Source organism: Mytilus edulis, chromosome 10 (genome assembly GCF_963676685.1).
Source record: "Mytilus edulis chromosome 10, xbMytEdul2.2, whole genome shotgun sequence".
NCBI classification, from domain to species: domain Eukaryota; kingdom Metazoa; phylum Mollusca; class Bivalvia; order Mytilida; family Mytilidae; genus Mytilus; species Mytilus edulis.
The window spans coordinates 84528675-84556469 of NC_092353.1; the positions used below are offsets into that span (position 1 = coordinate 84528675).

At 31.7% G+C, this 27795-nt stretch overlaps 1 protein-coding gene across 4 annotated transcripts in view; it reads left to right on the forward strand.

Moving 5' to 3' along the window:
- The window catches only part of LOC139492055 (uncharacterized), a 48960-nt gene extending 24205 nt beyond the window's left edge, over positions 1 to 24755 (forward strand). For all 4 annotated transcript variants that reach the window (XM_071280166.1, XM_071280164.1, XM_071280165.1 and 1 more), the window contains exons 8-26: positions 535 to 656; positions 1066 to 1174; positions 2145 to 2342; positions 3039 to 3086; positions 3710 to 3895; positions 4404 to 4562; positions 4836 to 5042; positions 5402 to 5508; positions 7849 to 7978; positions 14428 to 14618; positions 14973 to 15066; positions 16508 to 16718; positions 17358 to 17533; positions 18519 to 18671; positions 20021 to 20169; positions 20908 to 21056; positions 21994 to 22091; positions 22897 to 23035; positions 24509 to 24755. In XM_071280166.1, coding sequence (XP_071136267.1) covers positions 535 to 656; positions 1066 to 1174; positions 2145 to 2342; positions 3039 to 3086; positions 3710 to 3895; positions 4404 to 4562; positions 4836 to 5042; positions 5402 to 5508; positions 7849 to 7978; positions 14428 to 14618; positions 14973 to 15066; positions 16508 to 16718; positions 17358 to 17533; positions 18519 to 18671; positions 20021 to 20169; positions 20908 to 21056; positions 21994 to 22091; positions 22897 to 23035; positions 24509 to 24588 — 2706 coding nt within the window. In that variant the 3' untranslated portion in view covers positions 24589 to 24755. The remainder of the gene's footprint in view (positions 1 to 534; positions 657 to 1065; positions 1175 to 2144; positions 2343 to 3038; positions 3087 to 3709; positions 3896 to 4403; positions 4563 to 4835; positions 5043 to 5401; positions 5509 to 7848; positions 7979 to 14427; positions 14619 to 14972; positions 15067 to 16507; positions 16719 to 17357; positions 17534 to 18518; positions 18672 to 20020; positions 20170 to 20907; positions 21057 to 21993; positions 22092 to 22896; positions 23036 to 24508) is intronic.
- The last annotated feature ends 3040 nt before the right edge of the window (positions 24756 to 27795 follow it).

Sequence of the window (27795 nt, forward strand, 5' to 3'; positions counted from 1 at the left end):
AAGTAAAAATAAGAAAAACATGTTTTAATGGAAAACGAGCAACAGAAGTTTTCACTAAACTGCAACAAATACAAACACAAATATACATAGAAACGGATAATTTGAAAACCACTGTCATAAACCTGACATAGAACGATACATTTTAAGAAAGAAAAATGGGTTCATTTGGGGGGGGGGGGGGGGGGGGGGGGTGATTTCCTCGTAATTTGGTAATTTTGTTATTTTACTTCTTTTGAACCTAGTTTTAAGGCTATCAAAACATTCCTGTTATATTGCAATGCTAAAAGTGCCTCTAAAATGACACCATTAATTTACATAACTAGATAATATAATAGAACATTGCAAGATGTAAACAACAGAATAATAGCGAACACCTCCCATAAATTTACGACAGTACACTGAGACACCTCAAACGGAGGTTCTATTCGCGCAACAAACGCTACAAACGTAACTGATAAATTTGCGACGTTTACATTGTAAACAATAAAATAGATTTAAACACATAATCTTGATTATAACTGTGGTTGATCCTAGATTTTAGATAGTTTTGACAGCACCACTGCAAAAGTGTCCCCTAGAGATAAAGCAAAAATGAGAAGAATTTTAAAGACCGAGAAAGCTGATCCATCCTTGATGACAAAAGATGAAATTGTAAGGTAAGCTTAACATCTAAATAACTATCTGATCCATCTTGATGAATAACAAAAAAGCTCTTCGAACGAGTTATTTGGTATTTTAAATATTCTGTCTGTGATACTTTTCTTTTAAAGCTATATGATTCTGTCAAATGATTTTTTTTCTAGGACTGTAAATTGATACTGTATTTTTTCTCTCTCGCAAACAGATAAGGAAGTATTGACATATTTGCAGTGTCAAAAGTAGTGTTATGAAATAATGAAGGACACACATATTTTTTCTTTATCAAAGTAGAAAAATCAACAAGATTAAATATGGGATATGATATTTTATCTTAAGCCGATGTTCCCCTTACCTTTGCAAACGTTTGAATGCGCCTTTCTGAGGATAATCAACACGTGTTTGATTAATAAAAAATCTCTATAACAGGTATTCTTCGCTAATCATGAACGATAAGCAGATGATGAACCGTCTTAATACAACTGCATTAGAAGAAGCCATTTGTGTCCTTGGTGATAAGATTAATGATATTAATCAGGTAAAATATATATATCTTCAATTATAAAGCTATTGGGTCAAATATGTAATTGGATATCATTCCAGCAAATTTTCACCATCCCTCCCAGCAAGTTCCACTAAAACCAACAGAAGAAAACCGGACAGTGATTATAATATATCTCATAACATTTTATGGCATTTGTAATAATTTGAGAAGAACAGACACTCTTAAAAATACATATAATCTGAGATTAAGATATATAATATCTTTAATGGTGAAACAATCACAATGAACAGAGCGGTAATATCTTTAATGGTGAAACAATCACAATGAACAGAGTGATTATATCTTCAATGGTGAAACAATCACAATGAAAAGAGCGATAATATCTTTAATGATGAAACAATCACAATCAACAGAGCGTCAACATCTTTAATGGTGAAACAATCACAATGAACATAGTGATAATATCTTCAATGGTGAAACAATCACAATGAACATAGTGATAATATCTTTAATGGTGAAACAATCACAATGAACATAGTGATAATATCTTTAATGGTGAAACAATCACAATGAACATAGTGATAATATCTTTAATGGTAAAACAATCACAATGAACAGAGTATGCTATATTTTTTCAATAAATCTGATATTCCCGCTTTCCAATACTTGACCCAAACACGTGAAAGGCAGCAGTAATGTTCTTTTTTTCATAAGCATTGATAGATGAAGATTCTCCAACACGATACATGTATACAGAATTATCCCCGACAGTCGTCTGAATTCGCAGCACATTGTAAATCAGTTAAAAGACATAATTATCGAATATTCACCTGAGTGTCTTTTGTTTCTTAAGTGCGTAATTGAAAAAAAAATACAGTTTTTAGATGTCATGTTTGGTAGTAGAATTCAATATTTGTATTATCTTTTTCCTGAATAATGTTTTTTTTTGTCTTAATAATTTTCTAACATTTGACGAAAAAAAATATTTGTTTTATTTACTTAGGCAAGAAAACTAAAATCAGTTCTAACAAGACTGAACAATTATAACGATCTGACGGTTTACACAAAAGATAAAATTATATGCTTAAAAAAACTTCTTGGTACTTTGTCTCCGAGACAAATTGCAAGTTTACCTAATGGACCCCTTGGTGAGGCTATTGGTGATGGAGCTCTGATTGATGTCACGTTTTCCTGCCAAGTGGTAAGTAACTAACTAGGGTGACTTATATTACTATACATTATTTTTAACCGGATTTTCGACAAAAATTTCAGTTATTCATTTGGGGATGTACGGCGGGCGGGCGGCTGCCAAATTTGTCTTGTTCTCGAGTTATGATTCTTAAAAGATTGAAAAATGATGTTTTCAGTCATATCCGTGTATTTACTCATGAAACGTTCAAACCAAGCTTTTCAAATTTAAATATGTTTGCAACTGATGACAAAATTGAGTTCAAGTTCAATAATGTCGATTTTCACTTTTTCTGTTAAGGAGTCTTAGGTGTTGAAAGATTGAAAAAAATTGTTTCCAGTCATGTCGTTGCATTAACTCACTCATGAACCATTCAAATCTAAATATGTTGCTAACTAAAGTTGTAGCGAGTGAGCAATTTTTACATGCAGCAACGCAGGTTAGTCCCGACATTGATCTTTTGGTTCCTACTCTAGTTCTGGTGCACAGACCCAAAAATAAACCATACAAAATCCGTGTCGTGTTTACATGTAAATGTAGCGAGATATGAAACTGGTTAGGCAAATAATTATAGAGCCAATTGATATTACACAAAATCTGTTTATTTCTTGTAAATTATAAAATGTAGTTACTCGTTTTTGATTAAAATGATAAACATAGCATTTTAGATGTGATTATTTTTAATTCGTATCAATTGAATTATAACAGGCAAGAACAGTGCTGAAACAATACTTAACATATGTTACCAAACCAAATGTGAGTATTATTGTTATGATGTTCACATTCAATATGACCTTTACTCATTGGAATTTTAATCTGTATATATTTAAATAATATTTCTTACCAAATGGCACTTAGTTCATCAAGAGGATTGGTTCCATATTTCGTATAATAACTTTATTTGTATGTTTCATTACATTATGAATCAAAGCGAGATGATAAAGTCGAATACCTTGATAGCAATATGCATTTGAAATGAAAAATAAATCAACATTTTATCATGAATTTTGAGTGTCCGGATATAGTTTTTTAATTCATGTAAAGTTTAAAAAAATATTGTCAACTAAGGACGAACCAGTTTAAATGCATAGGGATGTGGCTATTAATATAATATAATAAATTGTGGGTGGCTATATTTTCTTAAAATGATTACTAAAATGACCATTATATATAAAATCTTGAACCCTGATATTAAGATACACGTTCATGGAATACTTATTGGCTATCAAATTTATTATTTAATCTCAATGACTAATATATTCAAAGAAAGAAATACATCTTTTGATAGGAATACCTTTTCCCTGTATATGTGGTCATATTAATAATATTTTATGATTTATTCCATACACTGTTAAACTTTATTTCTATTTCAACCCAAGGGTGATATGAGTTCTGCGGAATTGCTAGCGTTACCACCAAGCGTCAAAGTATGCCTCCGTGCACGTGATATAGCAAAAATTCCAGCTATTCAGCTGACAATGGAAGTTATTAACAATTTTACATCGGAATTTGAATCAAGAAACTTACAGGCCCCAGATTCTATGATAAGAAGGCTCATAGGAAAGGTATCTTATATTTGAAATTGTTATATCAACTTCCTTTGGTAAAGTAAATTGATTTGAAAATTAAAGAAATCAGAGACATATTAACAACAACTAAACATATTTCCAAAACATGTTTCGTTAGTATCAAACTCAGTGCTGTACACATTTGTTTGAAGACGTATGAATCTTTGTAAAATGTGTTTTGAAAAAAGGCAAAAACTGTCTTTCTCACCATGACATTTTTTATTTAAAAAAATCAAGTGTTCACGGGAATATTGATAAATTATAATCAACATCAAAACCAAATGAAGTATTTCTGCATTAAATTTGTTTTTTGCCGTTCTCATGTTAGGTGTAACATTGGGTAGATATTATCAGACTGTTAATATGTACTGCTAAGGAAATATATTATTACGTGTATCTGGGTCCACAGAACATTTGATATATTTTTTTGGTATGACCTAGAACAGTTTCACTGTCCATTGTCAACAATATTGTCAAATCTTAACCTTTTTTTGTTTAATTTTAGGTGAAAGGAGACAGTAATATCATAGCTGCACTTGCAAAAACACCACTTGGTAAATTTATACCATCAGCTGTGTTGCGTAAAAGTGTAGACATGGGACAAGAAATAGCTGATCAGCTAAATTCTGGAGAACCATTGACATTCCATGTAGGCTGTAAAAAAGTGAGTTTTTAGGCACTAAATGCTCTTGAACTTTTTCTCTAATTAGCCCTTTTGATTTTAAAACGAGTGTCAACAATGATTTATTTTTGCCATTTTTTATTTTGCCATTTGTAAGAAATTTCGGTTTTCAAATGCCCTTGCATTTTTTTATTTTTAAATTACTTTTTTTTTAACTTATTACCACTTTTAACTATATTAAATCTAACAAGGACTGAATGGTCGTCTGTTTTTAACTTAATTTCAATATACATGTAGGTATGCTCAACGTTGTAGGCAAATTATCTGTATGGGGAGTTAACAAGGACAATAGGATCACCGACTGCAGACAATCTAAACTGGACAACTGGGGTATACAGAGCATTACAGGAATCTAATATCCTCAGTGGAATGCCTTTACGTCATCTCAAAAATATATCTGATTCACAGATTTTTGAAGTAGCAGATGCCTTCCTTGCTTCAAAATGCATTACTGGAAACCAGGTAAAATAATGTTAATATAAATTAACATAGTTATGTGGCTTGTCTCATACCTTAATTGCTTTGTTTCTGTATTCCATTCTATGCCTAGCTTGAACGAAGAAAGTTGTTTATTAGGATCATGATCCAGATGACATGGTTTTAGAAAATGTGATTTTTTTTGTATATTTTTTTTTTAAATATACAAATCATATGTAACAGGTCCTGGTTGGCTTCTATATATACTGCCCAAATGTTGGTCATCTATACAGTTAACTTATTACTGATATGAAATTCTAATAAATAAAGTTATTTTCTAGGTCAAGGAGTTTCAAAAAAATTGCACCTGCACCTTACCTAACATGATGTTTTCTTTATTTCAGAAAAAAATTATTCTGCAGAAGTTTTTGTCTGTTCAAGAAGTGAATGCGACTACAGTGACATCAGAAGATATACAAAATATGGACCCGCAAATACTGTTTAATCAAAAGTATAATCATTAACAAATAATCATTTTGATGAGTCAAATTTTTTTAACAGAATGTTTATAAAAATAACCCAAGAAATATAGATATAAGTAAAACATCACTACTTACTTTTAGAAGGGATGACAAATACTACAAAATAAAATCGTAAAAATCTGACGGTTAGTGAACCAAGCCTCACCATGAGTAATGCCATGCATTTTTTGACGTTTTCAGTAGATATTCTTGTAATTGTAACAGAAACTGAGGATGGACATCGTGGACAATTCACAAATCAAATCACAAGCTTAATACTTTTCTATGAAGCTCCCTTGTTGTTATACTTCGCCATGTATTCTTTATTTTATCTACACAATGTTATCTCCAAAGCTTTCTAAATGATAGGATTTGAAAAATCGGTATACTTTTATCGCCTTAAACATTAGCCCTAGTGTATTGGAGATCATTTTTTCAAATGTTATGAATATAAATAAACTCATCATGGATACCAGGACTAAATTTTGTATATACGCCAAACGCGCGTTTCGTATACAAAAAACTCATCAGTGACGCTCGAATCCCAACAACATTTGTGAGTTAAACCTTGTAGTTATTGAAACAGAAAACGACGCATTTATATGGTTTACGTTTAGTTATTAGATGGCATCATTTAAGAAAATCGGAAAAATCTGACTTAACAAAGCATTATGTAAAGAATTCTGATTTTTAAAGATTCAAAAATCAAAAGATAAAAAGGTAAAAAATAAACATTCGTTCATCAAACATTGAATGGCAAAAAGCAATGTACTTAAAGTTTAGAGAATAACTCTGAATGATTGGTGTTTACCGCCACTTTCAGCATTATTGTTCTATTTCACGGCAGTCTTTTTTTATTAGTGGAGGAAGCTGTGGTGCCGGAAGAAAACCATTGACTTTTTGAAGGAAATCTTGCTATCCTAGTCAATTAAGATGAGAGTCAGGGCACCTACCAAGTGCGGTATCGAGCTTACAACCTCGGCTTTGACGCCTAGTCTAGAAGTGCCGTATTTCAAACACTTAGACTACCCGGCCATCAAAGACTTAAATGAATCTTTACACAGTCTCCACTCTTAATCACAAGTTCTACTGCCATGGCTTGTAAAATTGATCCCAGGATTGTAAAATTCATCTCTTCCAGCCAACAGAGACCAACTATAATTTTCTTAAAATTAAGATTCGGGCTTGTGGACTCAAAAAAATAAATGTGTAGTTTGAGAGTGCTAGAATTTAGGACTTGTAAATTTTTTGTAAACCATTTATTCACTTTCAGGCTACAAATATGCAAATTATGGTGACCTTCTACTGCTGTCTGTTCTATGGTCGGGTTGTTGTCTCTTGGACACACTCCCCATTTCCATTATCAATTTTACCTGCCATTTCAAATTTTCTTTACAAAATGCTGCTACTGCGCATTTTAACAATAAATGGATATTTCTTTTGAAAACATGTGCAAAAACTCACAATGTTGTATGCCAATTAGTGTTGTCGACTTTTTTCAATGTAACTAAAATTTTATCATGTTTAGTTGTCCTAAAAATAAAATACAATGTTTGATTTCTAGTCTGGCAGATGATACATGAATTCCTGTTATTTCAATTGACACAACATGTTCATGAAAAAAAAACTTCTGCTTATTATCTGTTCGTGTTCCTAATATTGAGTTTTAAGCAGCTAATATCATTACAAAAAATAAAATGTTCTAAATTGAATCTTAGTGCTCCTAGAAAAAAATAGAACAATTAAGATATTGATTAGAGTCTTGAATTATTCATTTACAACTATATATGCAAATGCTCTACAATCTGATTTTATGATTTTTCATGTACTAAAATTTGATTATAATCTATTCCACTTGTTTAAAGGTGTTTTTTAGCTTATAAATATTTCATAATTAAATTGCAGAAAAACATATATCTTTTATCAACAAAACAACCTTAGCTTATAAAGGATTACGACAAGGAATCCCAGGCAATTGCCTCTTTTATATGTTTTTTTTTATTTCTTCTTCTTGAAATAAGATTACAAGACTTGGTATTTAACGTTTTCTATATTTATGTAACTTTTAAAACGATTAGATCAATTTTTAAAAACATGTTGTGCAGAGAGAGTGCATGTTTTCAAATTGATACCCTAAATGAAACCCTCCTTTGTCAAATTTAAGTCGAAGTATTTCAACTGTTTCAGTACTGCTTTGTAAGGGCGCCCTTTAGAGGAAACATTCAGCATCTTAACTCATCTAACAAGCTATCTTCTTGGTGATTATCGAGTGCATCACCTTTAAAATTGATAGCCAAGTTACGATAAAGTTACTTTTTTTTATTTTACAGAGAAGAAGAATTGGCAAAGTATGGAGTAAATCATATTGATGACATTTGCAGCGTAATTGCTCGAATAGACGTTTCACAAGTTCCAATGGGAAAGATTTTTCAGAAAGCTCATTTCTGTACTACATGCATGGTATGCAATTGTAAATGGCTTAATTCTAAATACTTTCCGTATCTGACATTGTAAGATTTTATCTTTGTTTTTTTCTGGGGTTAAAATTGAGTACTTTTAACAAAGGCAATTTTTCCGCACTATCATCTTTAATGTTCAGTGGACCGTGAAAATGGGGGAAATCTCTAATTTGGCAGTGAAATTAGAAAGATCACATCATAGGGAACATATATACTAAGTTTCCAGTTGATTGAACTTTTAACTTCATCAATAGCTAACTCGACCAAAAACATTAACCTGAAGCGGGACGAACGGACGCACGGACCAGAAAACATAATGCACATAAATGGGGCATAAAAAGTATATCTATAAAAAAAAAACAGAAGTAGAACCGGTGTACCCCGAAAGATACGCATATTATAAACTGAATGGATGTACTGTCTATTTATAATGGATACAACTATACAATTTATTACAATATCAATTTATGAATTGGTTTGTGAGGTAATGCATATGAATGTGTACATTTATTACGGTTTCCTCTCTAAAATAAAATTTTATGAACAAAGTGTCCATTATGGTTAGATTACGTTTCTACTTGAAAGTTATTCAGACGCCATTATATTTTAGTAGATAGTTGTTCAAATACCTCTAACAGACGCCTCGAATATGTTCCATTTAAAGGGAAATCACACTATTGTTTATACGCATCGCTCTCGGCGCCGCTATAGTGCCGTAACTGTATTATGACGTCGCCGTTTTTGATTCCGTCGTAAAGGTTGCTAATTTATAAAATAGCGAGCCGCTCGAAGGACGTTCCACTAAGGCAGTAGAAATGATAATGAACATATCATATTTTTACAACTGTTATAATTAGATTAAAAATCCGTGTCCATAAAAGAGGGTCTGATTGTATTGGGGTTTACGGAAAACAGAATGATGGGCAAATTCTGCAGAATAAAAGGCAAAAAAAAAAAAAAGGATTAGAGAAAGATGAGGTGCTTAAATATAAAGAATAAAAAATATTTGTAACACAAATTAATATTAAAAAATGAATGCCCTCTATCCAGACCCTTATGATAAAAAGAACATATCAATTCAAAACACATAATCATCATGCATAATCAACGCTAAGAACGTTGGAAATTCATAGCATATTCACATATTCAATATAATTTAGTACCCTCTCGGACCATTTTCTGGAAAACAAAGTCGGTGACATATACTTTTCTTTGGCAGCGTATCGTCGCTATGCGGTATGTACGGTTCAGGGTATATTTTCGGGGGGATGCTAATAGATCAAGTGTAACAGCATTTTAGTGTAGAGCTTACGGAAACTGTAGTTTTCTGTCCAACAGAGGTTTGTAAATAAGAACAATGAGTTTTGACTTTCAGTTTTTTCATATCACATGCAGGAAACGTCATAATTATAGTCTTCTATACTACATGTATAAATAATTCATCAAAAATCTCATTTCATATTTGTATTTACCCGGCTCAGCCTGTCGGGTTAATACAAAGCAGGGTCAAAATTAATATGTTCTAGTTCTGAATATGCATTAAACTTGCCACTGGACGTAAATTATGTGTAAAGTGCTATTTGAAATCGTTATTTATTTCACATGTGACGACTGAAATTATCCAAGTGTCGTCCATCTTTCCCAAATGTTCCTTTGACATCTAACGACTCTCAATAAAAAAAAATTGGGGGGGAAGGGGGGGGGGGCATGAAAACAAGTGATTCGATGTCGAACTCAAAGAAAACATAGCACCGTATTATAATGTACATGTTGCCAGTCAACCTTTCTTTAACTTGATGCTTTGTTCAGACTAACATCATTTGAGCACAAAAAAAACCAAATAGTTTGTAGTATTTGTTCGAACTGTCGTCAGCGAACTGTAGGACCAGCAAGTTAAAAATAAGGCCGCTAGTCGTCAAATAAATCTTGGAATTATCAAACACTATGCCTATAAAAAAAAGTTGTGGTATGATTGCCAATGAGAAAACTCTCCACAAGAGACCAAAATAACACAGCAATTAACAACTATAGGTCACCGGACGACCTTCAACAATGAGCCTGCAAAGCCCATACCGCATAATCGGCTATAAAAGGCGCTCAAATGACAATGTAAAACAATTCAAATGAAAACTTGAAAATCCCCCATTTTTAAATGAATAAAACCCCATATCTCGGAAACGTAAAATCGAAAATCTATAAAATTGTAAAGGGAGCTAAATTCAATAGATATGAACAATTCACAAAAGTTTCATGAGGACTGCTGAAAGCATTATTGAGATATTGTCCGAAAACTGTAAAAAAAAAACAAAAAAAAAAACAACCTTTTTTAAATGAATAAAACCCTATAACTCGGAAACATAAAATCTAAAATTCATAAAAAAAAACGAAAGGGAGCTCTCGTCAATAGATATAAACAATTCACCAAAGTTTTATGCCAATTGGTTTAAGCGTCCGACATGTTGACGACGGACGGACAGACGGATAACGAAATACCATATATAATGAAATTCAAAACAGTGTGGCTGTGGCCATTGATTGACACATTAAATTCATCCATTGACTGGGACAATTTAGGTGAACGTTTGTATGTAACGACCACTGCTCACTATGTACTTTTAAAGACACTTAAACTATGGGGTCACCAACGGTTCTCAACACTTAATAAAGTAATTCGAAAAATTAATCAGAAATAACACGATGTTTTATTTTATATCAATTATATAAATCAAAACATAAAGGTTATTCCTGATTAATTTTTCGAATCATTTTACAATTAAAGGCGTTAAGAAACCTTTGGTTGCCTCACAGTTTAAATGTCTATCGTAGGTACGTCGTGAACAGTGGTCGTTACAGATAAACGTTCACGTAAATTGTCCCAGTCAATGGATGAATTTAGCCACACTGTTTTGAATTTCATTCTATTAACGTCCCGTAAACGAGCGCATAAAAATTTAACACGTACTATACAATTGGCTTTAAAAGTCTCCATCAAGAGAAATATTTAACACACACACATGTATTTATTTAGAGTTACATGTCGAACAGAGTACTGCTAAATAGTAACCAACACATTAATGGTCCGTCTAGTGAAAGAATATTCCACTCATAAAGACAAATTTTTTGTACTCATGTTCATGTAATATTTGCCCCTGAAAGTCTTGCAAAATTCAAGAAAACAATGGAAAAAAACCCAAAATAGTAATAATAGTTCAGATGTAGGTTCGTGTTCAGATCACCCAATGTGCTCACTTGCCTGTAGACAGTGAGATTGTCGGATTCCGACCATGACTGAAAAGGACAACCAGTTGTTTTAATACAAAGGTAGCTGATTGATACGGAAGCGTTATAACGCAAACCATTTTTTTTTTATTTTTCTTCCTATTTTTGCGTTATAACGCAAACCTTACATGTTCGCGACCAATTTTAATTGGTTTTGTGTTTAATAACTATAGCTTTGTAATCAAGTTTTGGCAAGTGTATTCTTATATTTGTTGTCTATCAGCTAAATACGAAGTAAACCAATGAATTGAATTATAAGAACATTTATATTTTTGTAATTTTTGAAGGAGCAGTTTGTGATTTAGAAGATCAAAAGCTTTACACAGATCTAAAAATACTGCCCCTACTAAATTTCCTTCATCAACGGCTTTTAACCATTTATCAAACAAAGTCATAGAAAAAAGGTTTGCGTTATATCGCAAAGGTTTGCGTTATAACGCAAAGGTTTGCTTTATAACGCAAAGATAGGAAGAAAAATGAAAAAAAATTGTGCGGCGCTGATACGCTTCCGTAGATTGGTTAATTGGTTTTTTTTTTTTTTCTAAAGGCCATTATGATATCAAAGAGAGTGCTTAAATTGGCACACATATTCAATCAGTTATTTTTAGATTAACTATAATTATTAACCAGTATTGACAAAAAAAGTACATACACCGTAATGAAAGATAAATGTGATAAAAGAATAAACATTCAAAGAAAAAGAGTTGCACCAACAGAAAATAGAAATTGCAACCTTACTCTTAATTTCATCGAATCTCAAAATTTAAACTCTTATCAGAATTTTTAATCTATCTTACAATATAACTCGGGAGTTTCTAAGTGTAACTCGAGCTTTAACAAGAACTCTTACTTGAACAAATGTTCGAAATCAAAATAGAACTCGAAAAACTGTAAGTCGTCTCGAACTTAATTTGTTTCGATTATAAAGCGTTGTGTAATTACGGAAATGTTAACCAATTTTAAATTTCTTCCGAAAATGGTGTCACTAAGGGCTCTTTTTAAAGTGCCGAGTTTGTGGATTTTTAAACACGGCATTTCAGGTTTTATCTTCAAGGTGCAGACAAGTTAGTGAATTTATTCTTTTTGCAGTCTAAATGGAACGTTTTACTTTTCAGCCCGGATACCCTCAGTCTTACGAAGTAGAAGATTCTTAATCTTCAAGCCGTAAATCATTTCTTTAATACAGCATGAGGCAAACATTCGTTTTCCCTATATAACAAATGCAATTAAATTTTTTTAGATGACTTCAACTTTGACAATTTCTTTATAATAAATAAACTGTTACTGTATGTAATGTTAAACATTTCGATAGTTTGATAAAAATATCAATGAATAATCGAAATACCTTGATTTGTTTTAATATAATTTGTAGTGAAAAGGTTTAATTCAACCCAATAGATTAGTCAAAGCATTGCAAGAAATGCTCCTATGCTAGCAACGTCGTTCTATAACGTTAGTTAGTTCCCGCCAAAATTCGATAATAAGTTATTTCTGTTTTAGCGGATTTAAAACCTCGGTGACCCCCCTTTTTTATTTATGCATTTAAAATCTCCCCTGGAGCTGCAACTTATGTAGAAGTTTGAAGGGAAAAACATTAGTAGATTTTTTTTTATTTCAAGAATAATCTATAATAAAAAGAAATTAAAAATGGCGGGAAATGTTCAAAGGCCTTAAAAAATAAGGAAACTGAGAAAAATAAATATGTATAAGGTAAAAGTTACATTTGACTGTATAATTTATACCAGTTAAACATCGTTTTTCAATAATTTTGCCTTAAAATAGCAACTTAAAGCGCTATTTCTATATTTCGGCATAACTAGATTCTTTACTTTTTGATGACGTCATAACTTGAAAACAACATCGGTGACCCCAACTTTTTTTTCCCCTAAAATATTGAAATAAGTATGTACTTTCTACATGCAAAATTTCATTAAATTATTATTAGTAGTATAAATAGTGTGATTTCCCTTTAACATTTCCACAGTAATACTAGATTTATAAATAAATACAAAACACAAAATTTAATCCTGGTATCTTTGATTCGTTTATTAACAACCTCTTGGTCGATGCCACTGCTGAGTTTTAATTCCCCGAGGGTATCACCAGCTCAGTAGTCAGCACTTCTGTGTTGAAATGAATTATCATTGATATGGTCATATTTATAAATTAACTGTTTACAAAACATTTGAATTTTTGAAGTACTAAGGCTTTTTACCTCAAAATAGATTACCTTAGCTGTATTTGGCAAAAAGTTTGGGAATTTTGTCCTCAATGTTGTTCAATTTCGTACTTTATTTGGCCTTTTTAACTTTTTTGGATTCAAGCTGATGAGTCTTTTGTAGACGAAACTCGCGTCTGGTTAAATACAAAATGTAATCCTGGTATCTATGATGAGTTTATTTAATATGACATCAACGTATGAAATCTGTTACCAATTTTTATTATGCAATGAACAGCATGTCGGCTGTACCTGCTAAGTCAGGATCTACGCACTTTTCTGTTAACCTGATATTACTGACTTGATCGTTTTCGTTTTCGATGTGCTCTCTTTAGTGTTCTGACGATTGTTGTTAGTCTTTCCCTTCTGCGTCTCAATCTTCACAAAAAAATGTAATAAACAAAAACACAAAAAGACAAGATAAATTCAAATAGGAGAAGGCCTTAAATATTTACATAATCAAATGGTTGATTGTGGAAATCAACGACTCTAAACTTGGTACAGAATTTCTTCAGAGTAAATGGCAAAAACACATGAATACATCGTACAATAAGCATCTACTGTGAGTTAAAATTAAAGATGCCTCTACAAAAGCTGCTAGTTTGTTAAAAGATAAAGTTGAAAACTTCCGAAATTGTTTTGAAAAAAATTGAAGAGGCCAACTGAAATACAAAGAATACGAGCATCGAGGACCTAAAATTTCGAAAAGTTTTACAAAATACTGCTAGGTGATATATTCATTAGTTTGAAAATGTGCATTACCAAAAATGTATATATAACAAAAGTACATGGCACTTAGTAAGAAACACAAAATTGAACAGATATATTTGGTGTTTATTATTTCTCGATAGCTGCATTTTTTCATGTTACATTAACTGATAAGCCTGTGAGTAAGTGTAATGTAAAGAGTTGATGTTATTCATCATGTTAATGAAGTGATTTGGTCATTTTAGGATGCTCCATCTTTATCTATGGACAACGTCACAGATTGTGGAGCTCTTATTTGTGCCTTACCTTTAACCAAATTTGATCGACTTGACGATGATTCATTGACCCAGAATGGTGAGGCACTTGCCGTTAAGTGCCAATGGGGACAACAGAAAAGGAAAAAGATTGTTAACTTAGCTTTACAAAGGGGACTTATGTAAGTTCATAGGTATTCGAAGGTTTATACACAATATTGTGAATAAAACAGATTGATGAATTAGATCTCAAACGATAAATACAAATAAATGGGTGTTCAAATTCTGAACCATGTGCAATTTATTCACATGTCCCATCACAAAATCAAAAACAAATAACTTCCCGGATATTTGATACATATTGAAACGTTTTCAAAATGCCAATATGGTCAAAACCTATGGTTGAAGCGTTATTTAATTGATAAGAACAAGCAAGTTAATATATTGTCTTCTTTTAAACATTAATGATACAAACTGTGTTGTTAAGGCACTACATATAGTACTTAAGATAATATTGAAATTGACTTTTTTTCCAGAAATTCTCCAAATGCCATGACAGATGTTGACATAATGACCCTTAAAACGCTGATAGCTGATTTTACTCCTGACGATTTGGATGAGATACCAGTGGTATAGTTTAAACATTGAAACGGTTATATATAATAGATAATACGTATGATTACAGACAACACAAACACGTTATGATCAATCTACTTTAGACAGACACTTATATTTTATCTATTGTGCGGAATTAGAATCAAAGACACATCAGAATACACTCAGTTGAAGAGCTATAAGGTCAAAAATGACCTAATATGCAATAGGATAGAAACTTAATAAATCAAAGACAGAATGGCAAAGGTTTCTGTTAAAAGTAAAATAACAAAATACCGAACTCAAAGGAAATTTAAAAACGAAAAGTCCTTTATCAAACACACTGAACAAATAGAAAACAACGTATTTTTTTTTACCTCGTCATGCATTATCTTGAATTAGAAAAATAGTTCATTAACCCGCATTTTTCATTTAATGTATCAGCTTTCCATAAATTATGTAATTTATCATTATCTTTGATAAAATGAATTTAGACAACAGTAGTTTAGTTCTATTTAAATATCAGACAACAAGCAGAACACTGCGAGACTTTCCACTCCGAAAAAAAGAGACCGAGGACTTCTCCTGCTATACATGAATTGCCAGCTGTTTCTATCTGCGCTCTGGCAAAATATCACAATCGTTAAAAATAATAGTTTACGTGACTATTATGTCATCTTCAGGTCTAAGACTGAAGAAATTTGTCGCTAGTGATGTATGGGTGGATGACAATGTATCGTTCAATGGCGTCTCTAATATATATTTTTACCTGTTTTTAAAAAGTTCCATTAATACTAGGCTTTCACATATTCAGCTTTTGATGTTCGTGAAGAACATCAATCTAGAAAAGTGATTCAAACACTAAACATTTAACTGAGTTATTTTGATATGTCTGCGAAATTGGAATACAAACCTGTTTTGTTTTAGACCGACCCTCCGAGCTAGATATTTGAATTTCTTATCTTTTTTTAGAATGCCCAAGGCATACCTGTCAACTTTTAAAAATGCGGATGGGGGTTTTACGTGCAAGATGGCTCTTATAGTCATACAAAACCTTTAAGGGGGCCTTCAAACATATTTTAATGTTGTTTTTTGCCTTCTACATACTTTACAAGCCTATAGCCTTGTAAAATTGATAGTTTTGTTTAAAGTTGTGGACATAATTGCTCTCTTAAAATTTCCATTTGGGAGACTCTATGGTAGAAATCCACCGCAAATAGTGACAGTTGGCAGGAAGGCCAAGGAGAACATTTCACCCTATCTGTTCACATAGTTATACAGGCTCTGTGCCATCGAGGCTGTCATGTAGCTAGTAAGCCGAGTTACTGACACATTAGACCCGCAGAAAATTGATTCCCTGATTAAATTGGGTTTTACAAGACAAGATTAAAGTTGCCAGCTGAATTTAAAAAAAAATTGATTATTTAGATACTTAAAAAATACTTCTACACAGACGAACTAATACTTTTTATTATAGCAAGCTTTTGCATTAGCGGAAAGTGCTGTTGTCCAAGCCTTTAAAGATAGAGACAGTGTACAGGAGGCTAGACGATTGAAAGGGTTTAAAAGTGACTTTTCAGATAAAGAAAGAATCACCCAACCAGAAGGAACTCTCCATGTATTCAAAAAGATTATTCAAATCAAATTATCTGGCGTTAGCAGTCGTAAGAAACGTGACACATCAGCTTGTAAGTATATTGAAGAAATATTGGATAGCAATTTGGATTTGATATTTTGATTTTTTACTCTTAACACAATAATTACAGATTGTATCATTATTAAGTCGTCACCATTTGGAAACAAATTCCATTCTAAGGAATACAATTTACGATGCGTTTTAAATGTTTATATTTCAAATGTTTCAAGTTTGCTTCTAATACATCTTCGTTGAAATCTTTACTCAGATCGAAATTTAAAAAAATATTTAATAAACGATTAGCCATTTGGAGAAAGGTTTTTCTAGAATGTTGTATGACATAGAATATGATATTTTGAGAAGACCAAATTTTTTTCCTCGGCTGAAATGTGAGTTAATATAGTTTTGCCAAATATTTACTATAAGACTTCTCAAAATGACCGTAATGTTTGAAACATACCTTCTTAAGAATCAAAACATTGACACTTAAATTAACAATCAAAGTGATGTATTATGATATATTTCCAAAATTTCATCAGTCCAGGTACAGAATAAGAAATGTTTCAAACTTTGTAAAAGATATCTGAAGCTCTAATACAGGGTGTTACAACATATTTCAATCTATTGATGTTCTATTTATCATTGATACTAGGTCAAACTTGACAATATGTGTTCATTTTGAATTTTTCAGATACTTTGACCTGTGATGATTTGAAGTCGCTTGGTTCAGTAGGATTGCCGGCAGTATCAGAGGCTAATCTAATGGCTGTAAATGACAGTGAATTTCAGGACTGTTTGTTAACTTTAGGACAGGTTACACACTGGTTACCTGATCAGAAAGAAACATTGGCTCAAAAAATGATATCGGTAAGTTAAATGTATTGAACAATTTTTATGCCCCATTTATGGGCATTATGTTTTCTGGTCTGTGCGTCCGTTCGTTCGTCCGTCCGTCGTTCTGTCCCGCTTCAGGTTAAAGTTTTTGGTCGATGTTGTTATTGATGAATTTAAGTCCAATCAACTTGAAACTTAGTACACATGTTTCCTTTGATATTATCTTACTAGTTTTAATGCCAAATTGGAGATTTTGCTCAATTTTCACGCTCCACTGAACATAGAAAATGGTAATGCGGATGGGGCATCCGTGTACTGGGGACACATTTTTGTTATATATATCAAAATACTAAAAGTTGAAAAGGATTGATGTGGAGATTTCCTTTTAATATTTTTTTATACATGTTCTTTCTTGAAAATTGTTGTCTCTTTGGCACATTCCCCTTTTCCATTCTCAATTTTATCTTTCTTGAAAATCGAAAACGATCTTTTAAGATAAACATAGGAAGCCATACAAATGATGTCTTTGCTAACTTTCATTTTTACCTGTACATTTTCAGATGTATTTAAAGATGTACTAAGGTGCAATTAAAAAAAATCAAGAATTTAAAATTGATACTTTTAGTTGGATGATCATTAGTTAACAAACAAAAATATTGATAGGTCATGGAGCTCCTTTTTGAAATATATGATTTTTAAAATATGGCGGGACTCGGACTTTTTCCTTATTTTAGCATTGGTATTATTTGGGTCTGAAATAAAAAAAAAAAAAGAATCTGCTTAAATTTTGACAAATTACCTTTTATGAGCTATTAAGAGTTTCATATAAAAAGATAGATGGATGTTATGGAGCAAAATATTTTTCCTTCTATCGTATGAGAAAAAACCTAGGATTACGAACATCTAACACAAATTCCAAAACTTCACCTAAGTACATTCCTAACTCATTTTATAGATATATGGCACACCAGGCAACTGGACTTCGGAGACAATTGGATTAATTTGACTTATTTTATAGATATATGGCACACCAGGCAACTGGACATCGGAGACAATTGGAACAGCAGGAAGTATGATTCAGGGATTAAGTGTGTCAGATATGAATACACTTAATATGGATATAAACAGTGTTAGCTCTCTAGGTCAGCTGGAAGGATGGACAGATGAACAAGTAAATATAGATTTGACTTAAATGATCAAATAACAAATGAATTTTCCTTCATTTTGTTTAATAAGGTCATGTCACAGCTGATATAAAAATTGATTTAACTTAGAAAAACGAAAAGGGTTGGGGAAGGGGGTTGGGGGAATTAACATATTTTATTCGAAAGACATTTAAAAGAAAAAACTTTCAAATACAAATTAAAAAAATACAATACGACTCTTCCTTAACTGTAGTACTAGTATTTTGATATAGGAAGATGTGGTGTGAGTGCCAATGAGACAACTCTTCATCCAAATAACAATTTATTAAAGTTAACCATTATAGGTCAATGTACGGCCTTCAACACGGAGCCTTGGCTCACACCGAACAACAAGCTATAAAGGGCCCCACAATAACAAGTGTAAAACCATTCAAACTGGAAAACCAGCGGTCCAGTCTATATAAAAAACGAGAAACGAGAAACACGTATAAATCACATAAACAAACGACAACTACTGTACATCAGATTCCTGACTAAGGACAGGTGCAAACATTTTTATTAAGAAGGGGTGTAGTTACGATACTGTTGTCAGGTCATTAAAGATTGCATATTTTGGCGTTAATATTGATTCACTTATAGGGTCTTTGCATCGGAACTAAACACATTTATTCAAAAAACAGTTGTTGGCATGACACGGGTTATGTTCTTCTCATATATGTTATGATGGTATGATACTAAACCCCTAACGGGAAGGATAGTGCCTGATATTCATATGATGAAATCATAATCTTTCAATCAGTTTAATTGAAGTCTGGAGCTGGAATGTCCGTTAACTGCTAGTAGTCTGTTGTTATTTATGTATTATTGTCTTTTTGTTGATTTTCTTTGGTTACATCTTCTGACATCAGACTTCTCTTGAACTGAATTTTAAATGTGCGTATTGTTATGCGTTTACTTTTCTACATTGGCTAGAGGTATAGGGGGATGGTTGAGATCTCATAAACATGTTTAACCCCGCCGCATTTTTGCGCCTGTCCCAAGTCAGGAGCCTCTGGCCTTTGTTAGTCTTGTATTATTTTAATTTTAGTTTCTTGTGTACAATTTGGAAATTAGTATGGCGTTCATTATCACTGAACTAGTATATATTTGTTTAGGGGCCAGCTGAAGGACGCCTCCGTGTGCGGGAATTTCACGCTGCATTGAAGACCTGTTGGTGACCTTCTGCTGTTGTTTTTCCTATGGTCGGGTTGTTGTCTCTTTGACACATTTCCCATTTCCATTCTCAATTTTATTGATGATAGTTTTGAATTTCCTTCGGAGTTTGTTATTTTATTAGTTATCTTATTTTTAACATTGATATCAAAAATAATTTTAGAAAAGGTCTGCCTATACTGTGTTTATGACAAACGTAAAGAACGGATTGCCAGCAAGTAATTTATCCAGTACAGAATTGACAGCATTAGGAAACTTTATTTGTGGAATGCTTTCAATTGAAATAGACACAATATCACCAGTTGTATATATGTAAGACAGTTTTATTTATATTGAATCCATTGAGCTTATATGAATTAAATTTGAATGAGATAATTTTATATGAGAAATACAATTTCTTTTGTATTTCTCCATCAAAACTGATCAGAAGTCTTGATAGAAACATAGATGTTTTGAAAATACTATGGTAATATAGTGTGTGTGTATATGCAAAAAATTATTATTTGCAATCTCTAACTAAAGATTATGGAAGGGACATAAATTGAAACTGTAAAATTAAAACTAATCCTACATCATTCGTTTTTAACTTGTACTGGATATTTAAACTTACTCAAAGAAAAATCGTTTTAAAGGAAGATATATTATTAGTCGGGTCGTAAAGATGTTTGACTTAACATCTTTATAACATTCTTACAATCATTCTTTCTACAGTAAAACATCGAATAGACTGCTTGTTGAAATATTGTGGAGATGTATACAGTATAATCATCTAGCAAATTATTAAAAATTGTAAAAAGCTACTACATTTTTAATCACGTTTATTTCAATTTTGTAGTAATATCAAAACCTAGTTTTTTTTCTACTCTTAACACTATTCCCCATGCTCATTTGAAAGATGGAAAACATCATTGAACAGAGCTTTGTCTACAAAATAGATACAAACTTTTGTTTAAGTCATAATCAAACTTAATTTGTGAAGAGCGGAACAGATTTTCAAGGCCTACTATATGCTCAAGCAACGAATATATCTAAAGAAATATATTTTGACAGGGACTCTGCAGAAGCTGTGGGTGGTTTGACACATTGCAGTGATACTCAACTGCAAGCTTTCGCTGGATTAGCAAAGAATGTAGACGCATTTGGGGATGACATTTCACAGTGGGACGAGTCGACAGTTTCAACAGTCGGCATTTTAATAGGTTTGTAATTTTCCTAGTTATGATAAAGAACTCAATACAGAGTTTTCGGTGATATTTAGAATCTATGATCATGCAGCATTTTTTTTTCTTATTCAATTTTGATTCTAATGATGTCATTTGGGCTTTCAAGAATGTATGTGTGTTCGACATGTATCATAAGTAGCATGCTATTTCATCAAGGTAAAAATTGCCTTTTTTGATACATTTTGGGGGACTTCCAAGTGTCGTGGGCCTCAATCCTTTTTGTTGTCTGGGGGGACTATGGGATTGAAGTCACGCTTTTCGTTATCCAAATTTTATTTTACTGCCATTTAACAAACACATGTATGGCAGACGACACTAATTGTTCGCCGCCGACAAACATAAAAAAGGTATACAGTCCCGGAAAATACAAAAAACAGACTAAATTATGTTCTACATTTCCGGTAACCAGAAATACCAAATAGAGGTATATAACACAAGCTAACCAAACCTTTTTACAGAATTTTTTGGAAGGGTTTTGATTACGATGCTGTTTTCAAGTTATTTAATATGGCATCTAGTTTTTGTGTAATAAACAAAATTGAAAATACAGATCAGTACTTTAAATTAGCTATAGTGTTTCAGGTGCGTACACAAAGCATTACAACACAATTTTTTTTTTAATATTAATGTTAAATTTATGAGGTTTAATTCCAACCACACTACTTATAATTTTACTAATTATATTAATCAGAAAAAGTTGACATTAAAACTTGTTCTTATTTACATTATACTATGTCTGAATAAGTTTCATTTCTCATGAACTACAAATTACATAGTTACAGAGAATATATATGTATAAACAAATACGTTAGATAGTAAAGCACATGTGAACAATAGACATATACATTAAATTACAAACAAACCCTCATATCTATAATTTATATAAATCTACATAGTTTGTTCTATATTATAGGTGCACTTAGTCTGAGCGAAATATCTGCATTAAGTCCTGGACAGATTGACAGCATGGATCCGAATATGATCAGTTATTTCCCAGTTGAAGCCATGAAGGTAAGCCTTAAGTCCTGGACAGATTGACAGCATTGATCCGAATATGATCAGTCATTTCCAAGTTGAAGCCATGAAGGTAAGCCTTAAGTCCTGGACAGATTGACAGCATTGATCCGAATATGATCAGTTATTTCCCAGTTGAAGCCATGAAGGTAAGCATTAAGTCCTGGACAGATTGACAGCATTGATCCGAATATGATCAGTTATTTCCTAGTTGAAGCCATTAAGGTAAGCCTTAAGTCCGAGACAGATTGACAGCATTGATCCGAATATGATCAGTTATTTCCCAGTTGAAGCCATGAAGGTAATACTATTATATGGATTGTTTCGAAGTAGAAGAATGTAGATATATAACTGATAGATATTTTTGTCATAAGTGAATATTTTTTCGGCTTTGTACCGATATGATGCGCCCAGGCTTATGAATTATGATTTATAGTTTATTCTTATTTGGTGTTGTTTACACCTCTATGGGAGGGGGCGCTTGCATACATTATTATGGCAAATATTTCAATCCAAATTGATCTATTTCTGAGTCAATGTCCACAATTGGACGTAGTTTTTCACTGCATGTACAACAGACTAACATGAATTGACGTATGACAGCATAAAATGGTCTTCATTTACAAGTGGAGCTGTAGGTGTACACACATCTGATGCCGTTCCGTAAATGGAAACATTAATAATAAAAAGCATAAAAAGCATTATCTTTTCTTTAGAATATAGGATAATGAGTTTAAATTTGCTATAGTCTATGTGATAAATTTTGAGACAAAAGAAAAAAAACATCATTTATTTATTTTAGTCTTTTACAAGTGAACAGCTACAGAATTTCAGTCCTGCTCAAGCAGAGGCAACAACTTCAGAACAACGTTCCCAGCTTTCACATGATCAATTTATTAGTTTGCAAACAGCAGCAGGAACCAGTTTCTCTGATGGACCTAGTAAGTTTGGTTATATATTCTTTATTTAATACTTTGTTCTTAAATTATACATCTCTATAATGATTGCCTCCCCCTTTAAAGAAAAAATCAAGGATTATTCCAAAATCAAATGTATGGAGATTGGAAGGCATTTAACTATATAGAACGTTAATGCCTTTTTGATTAATTATAAGATACAATTGACAACTAGTGTTGTATATAAATTTATGAGCTCACCATACCCATTCAATTTAGACATTAAAGAATCTTAAGGTTATAACTAACAGATTCAATCCGTGTTGATATTTCAATCATGTGTTGTTTAAGGATGTATTTTTCTCACTTTTCAGTCTCGTTGAAATCTCGTTCTTGAATTATTTCCAAATCATGTGATACAAGTGAAAAATATCAATGAATTTTAAAAATATTATAATCAAACATAACTCTGAAAAAAATTGTGTATTTACAACGAACGGTTTTTGAGTAATCCAGTTTTCAAATTTTACGACCAATCAAGTCAGTATTTTTAGCTAAAGTTTTGAGAAAATGGGTGAGGGATACAAAAAATGATTTTACTAGAATCATGTGCATCCCATATCATTTTGGTCTTTTCAAATTTCTTCGATATGTATTTTTTCAATTATTTATAACAAAAAAGTTGAAATAATATACATTGTGTTCTTAAAACTGAGAAAAATCACAAAAATAGAAAATTGACAGCATGGTAAATTTTAAACAAAAAAGCGTCAAAATATGATAAAACTTCCTTATATTTAACACCTACCTATAGTTTTTTTAAGTAAAATTTATTAAGATTGGTCCACTTCATCTTTATAGAAAGTATGATAAAAAGTTTAATTGTGGAACTGTGATTTTTTTTCACGATAATATCCCTAAAATAGGTAAAAATCGATAAAAAAAATGGGAAAATCATCAAAATTGGGCATTTTCAAAGGGCCGTAGCAAAAAAAAGTGCGCCACCATATGATTTTTTCTTCACAAATTATTTTGTTACAGTCTTGATAACCCAAAAATCAGGTTAAGAAAAAAAGTTTAATTCTAGAAATTTTTGGCTCCTCAGAGGTGTACATCCTTAATACCAAATTTGTTTAGATCGAATTGTCAAATAAAAATGTACAGATCAGACATATACACTACAATAAACCGGTTTTTGAAATAACCAAATTGTAGGGGCAATTGGCCTGTGGGCCCCTGCTAATTTCATAACCTGAGTTTTTGTATCGCCTGCAATTAAGAAAACATGCACACGGAAATGATATATTTTCTTTAACCCTTAGCATTACGACCAAAAAAGTTTCTCTGTTGCAGGTGAATTTATATAATGCTATAGTAGCTCTTGGTACATTTTCCAAATTCAAAAATAAATCGTATGTTTATTTATTGTTTGCAACTTTTCAATGCAAGATAACGAAACTTTCAACTATCATGGAAGTTCGCCCGATTAAATCTGTATTCTGCTTTCTACATTTGTAGGTGGAGGTTGTAGTCTAAACTCAGTGGTATGGATGCTGACATTGACGCTTGCATTTGGTGTAACTCTGGAAACCATTTAAATTTTAATTTGAAGAGCTTAACCACAGTTAACAGCGTTAAAGGAATGAGGTGTTGGATATTGTAATGACAATTAAGAAGTACAAAAGTGCTTTCTTTCTTATATAAATGGAAATAAAATAACACCACAGAAATCAATGTTTTATAAGAATAAAGTACGAAACTGCAACTTGTATTTGTGATGGCATTTCTCATTAATATACACAAGAAGGGAAAATATAAAGAGGCATGAGAAGGGTCGAAAAAAAAAATCCACAAGCCGATGACAGACTGACAAGATCATATCTAAATATAAGAAGATTTAGTATGATTGCCAATAACACAACTTTCTACAAAAGACCAAATGACACAGAAATAAACAACTATAGGTCACCGTACCCCAATGAGTAAAACCCATACAGCATATTCATCTATAAAAGGCCTAGAATTGACAAATGTAAAACAATTTAAACGAGAAAAACTAATGGCCTGGTTTATGTACCAAAATAAATTAAAAGATTGTTTGGATTGCAGTTTGGGATTGTCGGGCTGAGAAACATGGGTACCTCCCTTGTTTAACCAATTATTGTTTTCTATTTTATTGAATCCTTTCAGTAATTTCCAGGTTTTTCCAATAACGTCTGAAATTTTGCATCAATATTTGCTGTAGTCTAATTTTTGAGAAATTTAAATTAAGAAATAATTCTCTTTCATGCATAGCTCTGATTCGTTGCAGGCTTTGTCAATACATCCTACTCTTTTGGTTTATCAGCTCTAATTCCTTAGTAAGTTTTGAATTTTCAAGTCAAATATTAAATATCCTGCAATTTTTATTGTCCACATGCTGACATGCTACAGTAAAATTGGTACCGTTTATGTTATAACAACACACTGCTGTACCCCTATTCTTGACATTTTTGCCTATAATGTCTGGGTTTTTATTGTTCACCCAAAGAGGGAGAGGTTAACCTAGCGATATTAACCAAGTTTAAACCACCATTTCCAACATAAGAAAATGACTTAACCAAGTCAAGAATATGACAGTTGTTATTCATTCTTTTGATGTGTTTGGCTTTTACCATTTTACTACGCACTTTCCGTTTTGAATTTTCCTCGGAGTTGGGTATTTTTGTTATTTTATTTTTTATTAAAGAAGACCGTACCAGTTTTGTGTAATCAATACTTTCTACAGTTTTTACCCTAAATCTCAGATATTTCAACAATAGATTGCAAGCGATTAAAATCATTCACATGCAGTTATTGAGTTGATTAAAGTAATATTGCCCGTCAAGTTAAAAAAAAATACAAACTCAATTTAATTTCATTTACACTTCACAGATATAAATTGATTTATGAATCTTTCCTCATATTTTCAGATTTAAGAATTTTCATCATCATCTTTTAAAATTTGTTTATCTCTTTTCAACCCAGAAAACGTGCAAACATATTGAGACTTTGCACTTCTAATCAAGGAGTTGTTTAAAGATCGTTTCCCATTTAAGATTTACATATAGACAGTCCTCCATTTTATAAGAAATATTCTGTGCAATCTCGAAGTCTGATGTATTTTTGCTTACTAATATACTGAATTCGACAAAAAACTAATTAGTTTAAATTTCTTAAAGATGATTACACAGCGTGTCTAAGTGAACATTATGTAATATGCATGTTTATGATTATTATTTCTATTTCCGGACACAATTGAATTTCACAAATGAGTAATCCAATGATGAAAACCTGACCATAAATGTAAATTGTAAATACTAATTGGTTACATGATTCATGGTTTGATACATGTACCGTTGTTGGTGTACTAAATTTTAGAAACCTGCTTTTTTATCGTTCCGGTTCATTTTGGGCTGGGTTTGATAAAGGTCTTTACATCCTCGTTTAGTTTATTAAAGATAAGCGATAAACATATAAAAAAGAAATTAAAAATAATGACGATAGTTCTGGTATACAACAGAATATAGAATAGAATATTTTTATTTACCAATTTAGGACCCCAGGAAGGCATATACGAGTAAGAAATATGATCATCAACAGTAACATGCACAATGCAATCAAGTATATGTGTTTCAATGGTAAACATTACTTACTACATAGACATTTCAGTCCAAGAATTTATGAAATCGTGTGACTTATGGTTGAAAAATAAGATTTTAGATGACATTGAAATGGTTAACAAAAAGCTGGGATTTTTATTTCATGTATACTTATTGTTGTGGTTGGAGTATATAAAGGTTTAAGAATTGCTATTACAAATTAAATCTATATTTGAAGTTATTTGTAAGTTCATGCATCATCATTCTCATTCCAAAATAACTAGTTTGAAGATAAAAGAAATGCTATCTATTTAAACTTTGAATAAGTTTAGATTATAAATTGTCTTATTGATTTAAATAATTCTCGTTATACATGAAAATCTGCTTTTTCTATCTTTTGAAAAAATACCTGAATTTAGGATCACTATGTGTATCTGTTATTCCATATATACGTTGGGAAATAAATTCATCCACCCTCCTCCACAAACAACATACGATATTTTCATCTTTGAAGAATTTTAATCTTCGAAATTGGCAAAAAGTTTAGCATCCAGCTCGTCATTGGGATTAGAACATCAACAGTATTAAATGTAAATGGTGGCCATGGACTTTCCGTAAAAATATAATCTGTGGCTATGTGAAAAAAACTTTTGCACTCCCTTTCAAAAGAAAATGAAAGTTTTCTCAGACTATTTCATTATCCACATATTTCATAATATATATATACTTATATGTAGAAAATTAATTGTGTGTGTATTTTGTTTACAAATTGTCAATATAAGGGAATTTTATACGACTATCATACAAATGAGTGTTTAAGCTATCGTTAAAACCACATTTAATCAACCATTTTCTACATAAGGAAATGCCTGAATTAGGTCAGGAATATGACAGAAGTCTTCCATTCATTTGATGTGTTTGAGCTTTTGATTTTGTCAATTGTTAAGAGTCTTTCCGCTTAGATTTTCCTTTGAGTTCGATATATTTGTTATTTTACTTTTTATGTTATATTTTCAAAATTCTAATAATTTGAATCAGACCGAATACGTCATTTTTAATCATTGAATGTTGTCCAATTTGTTGTTATTTTTATTCTTTTAATTTTTCTATTTTTTAAAATAAGACTACGTTGAAATCATTAGGCCAAATGTCTAGAAGAATGATATAGAATGCTATGAAATAAGT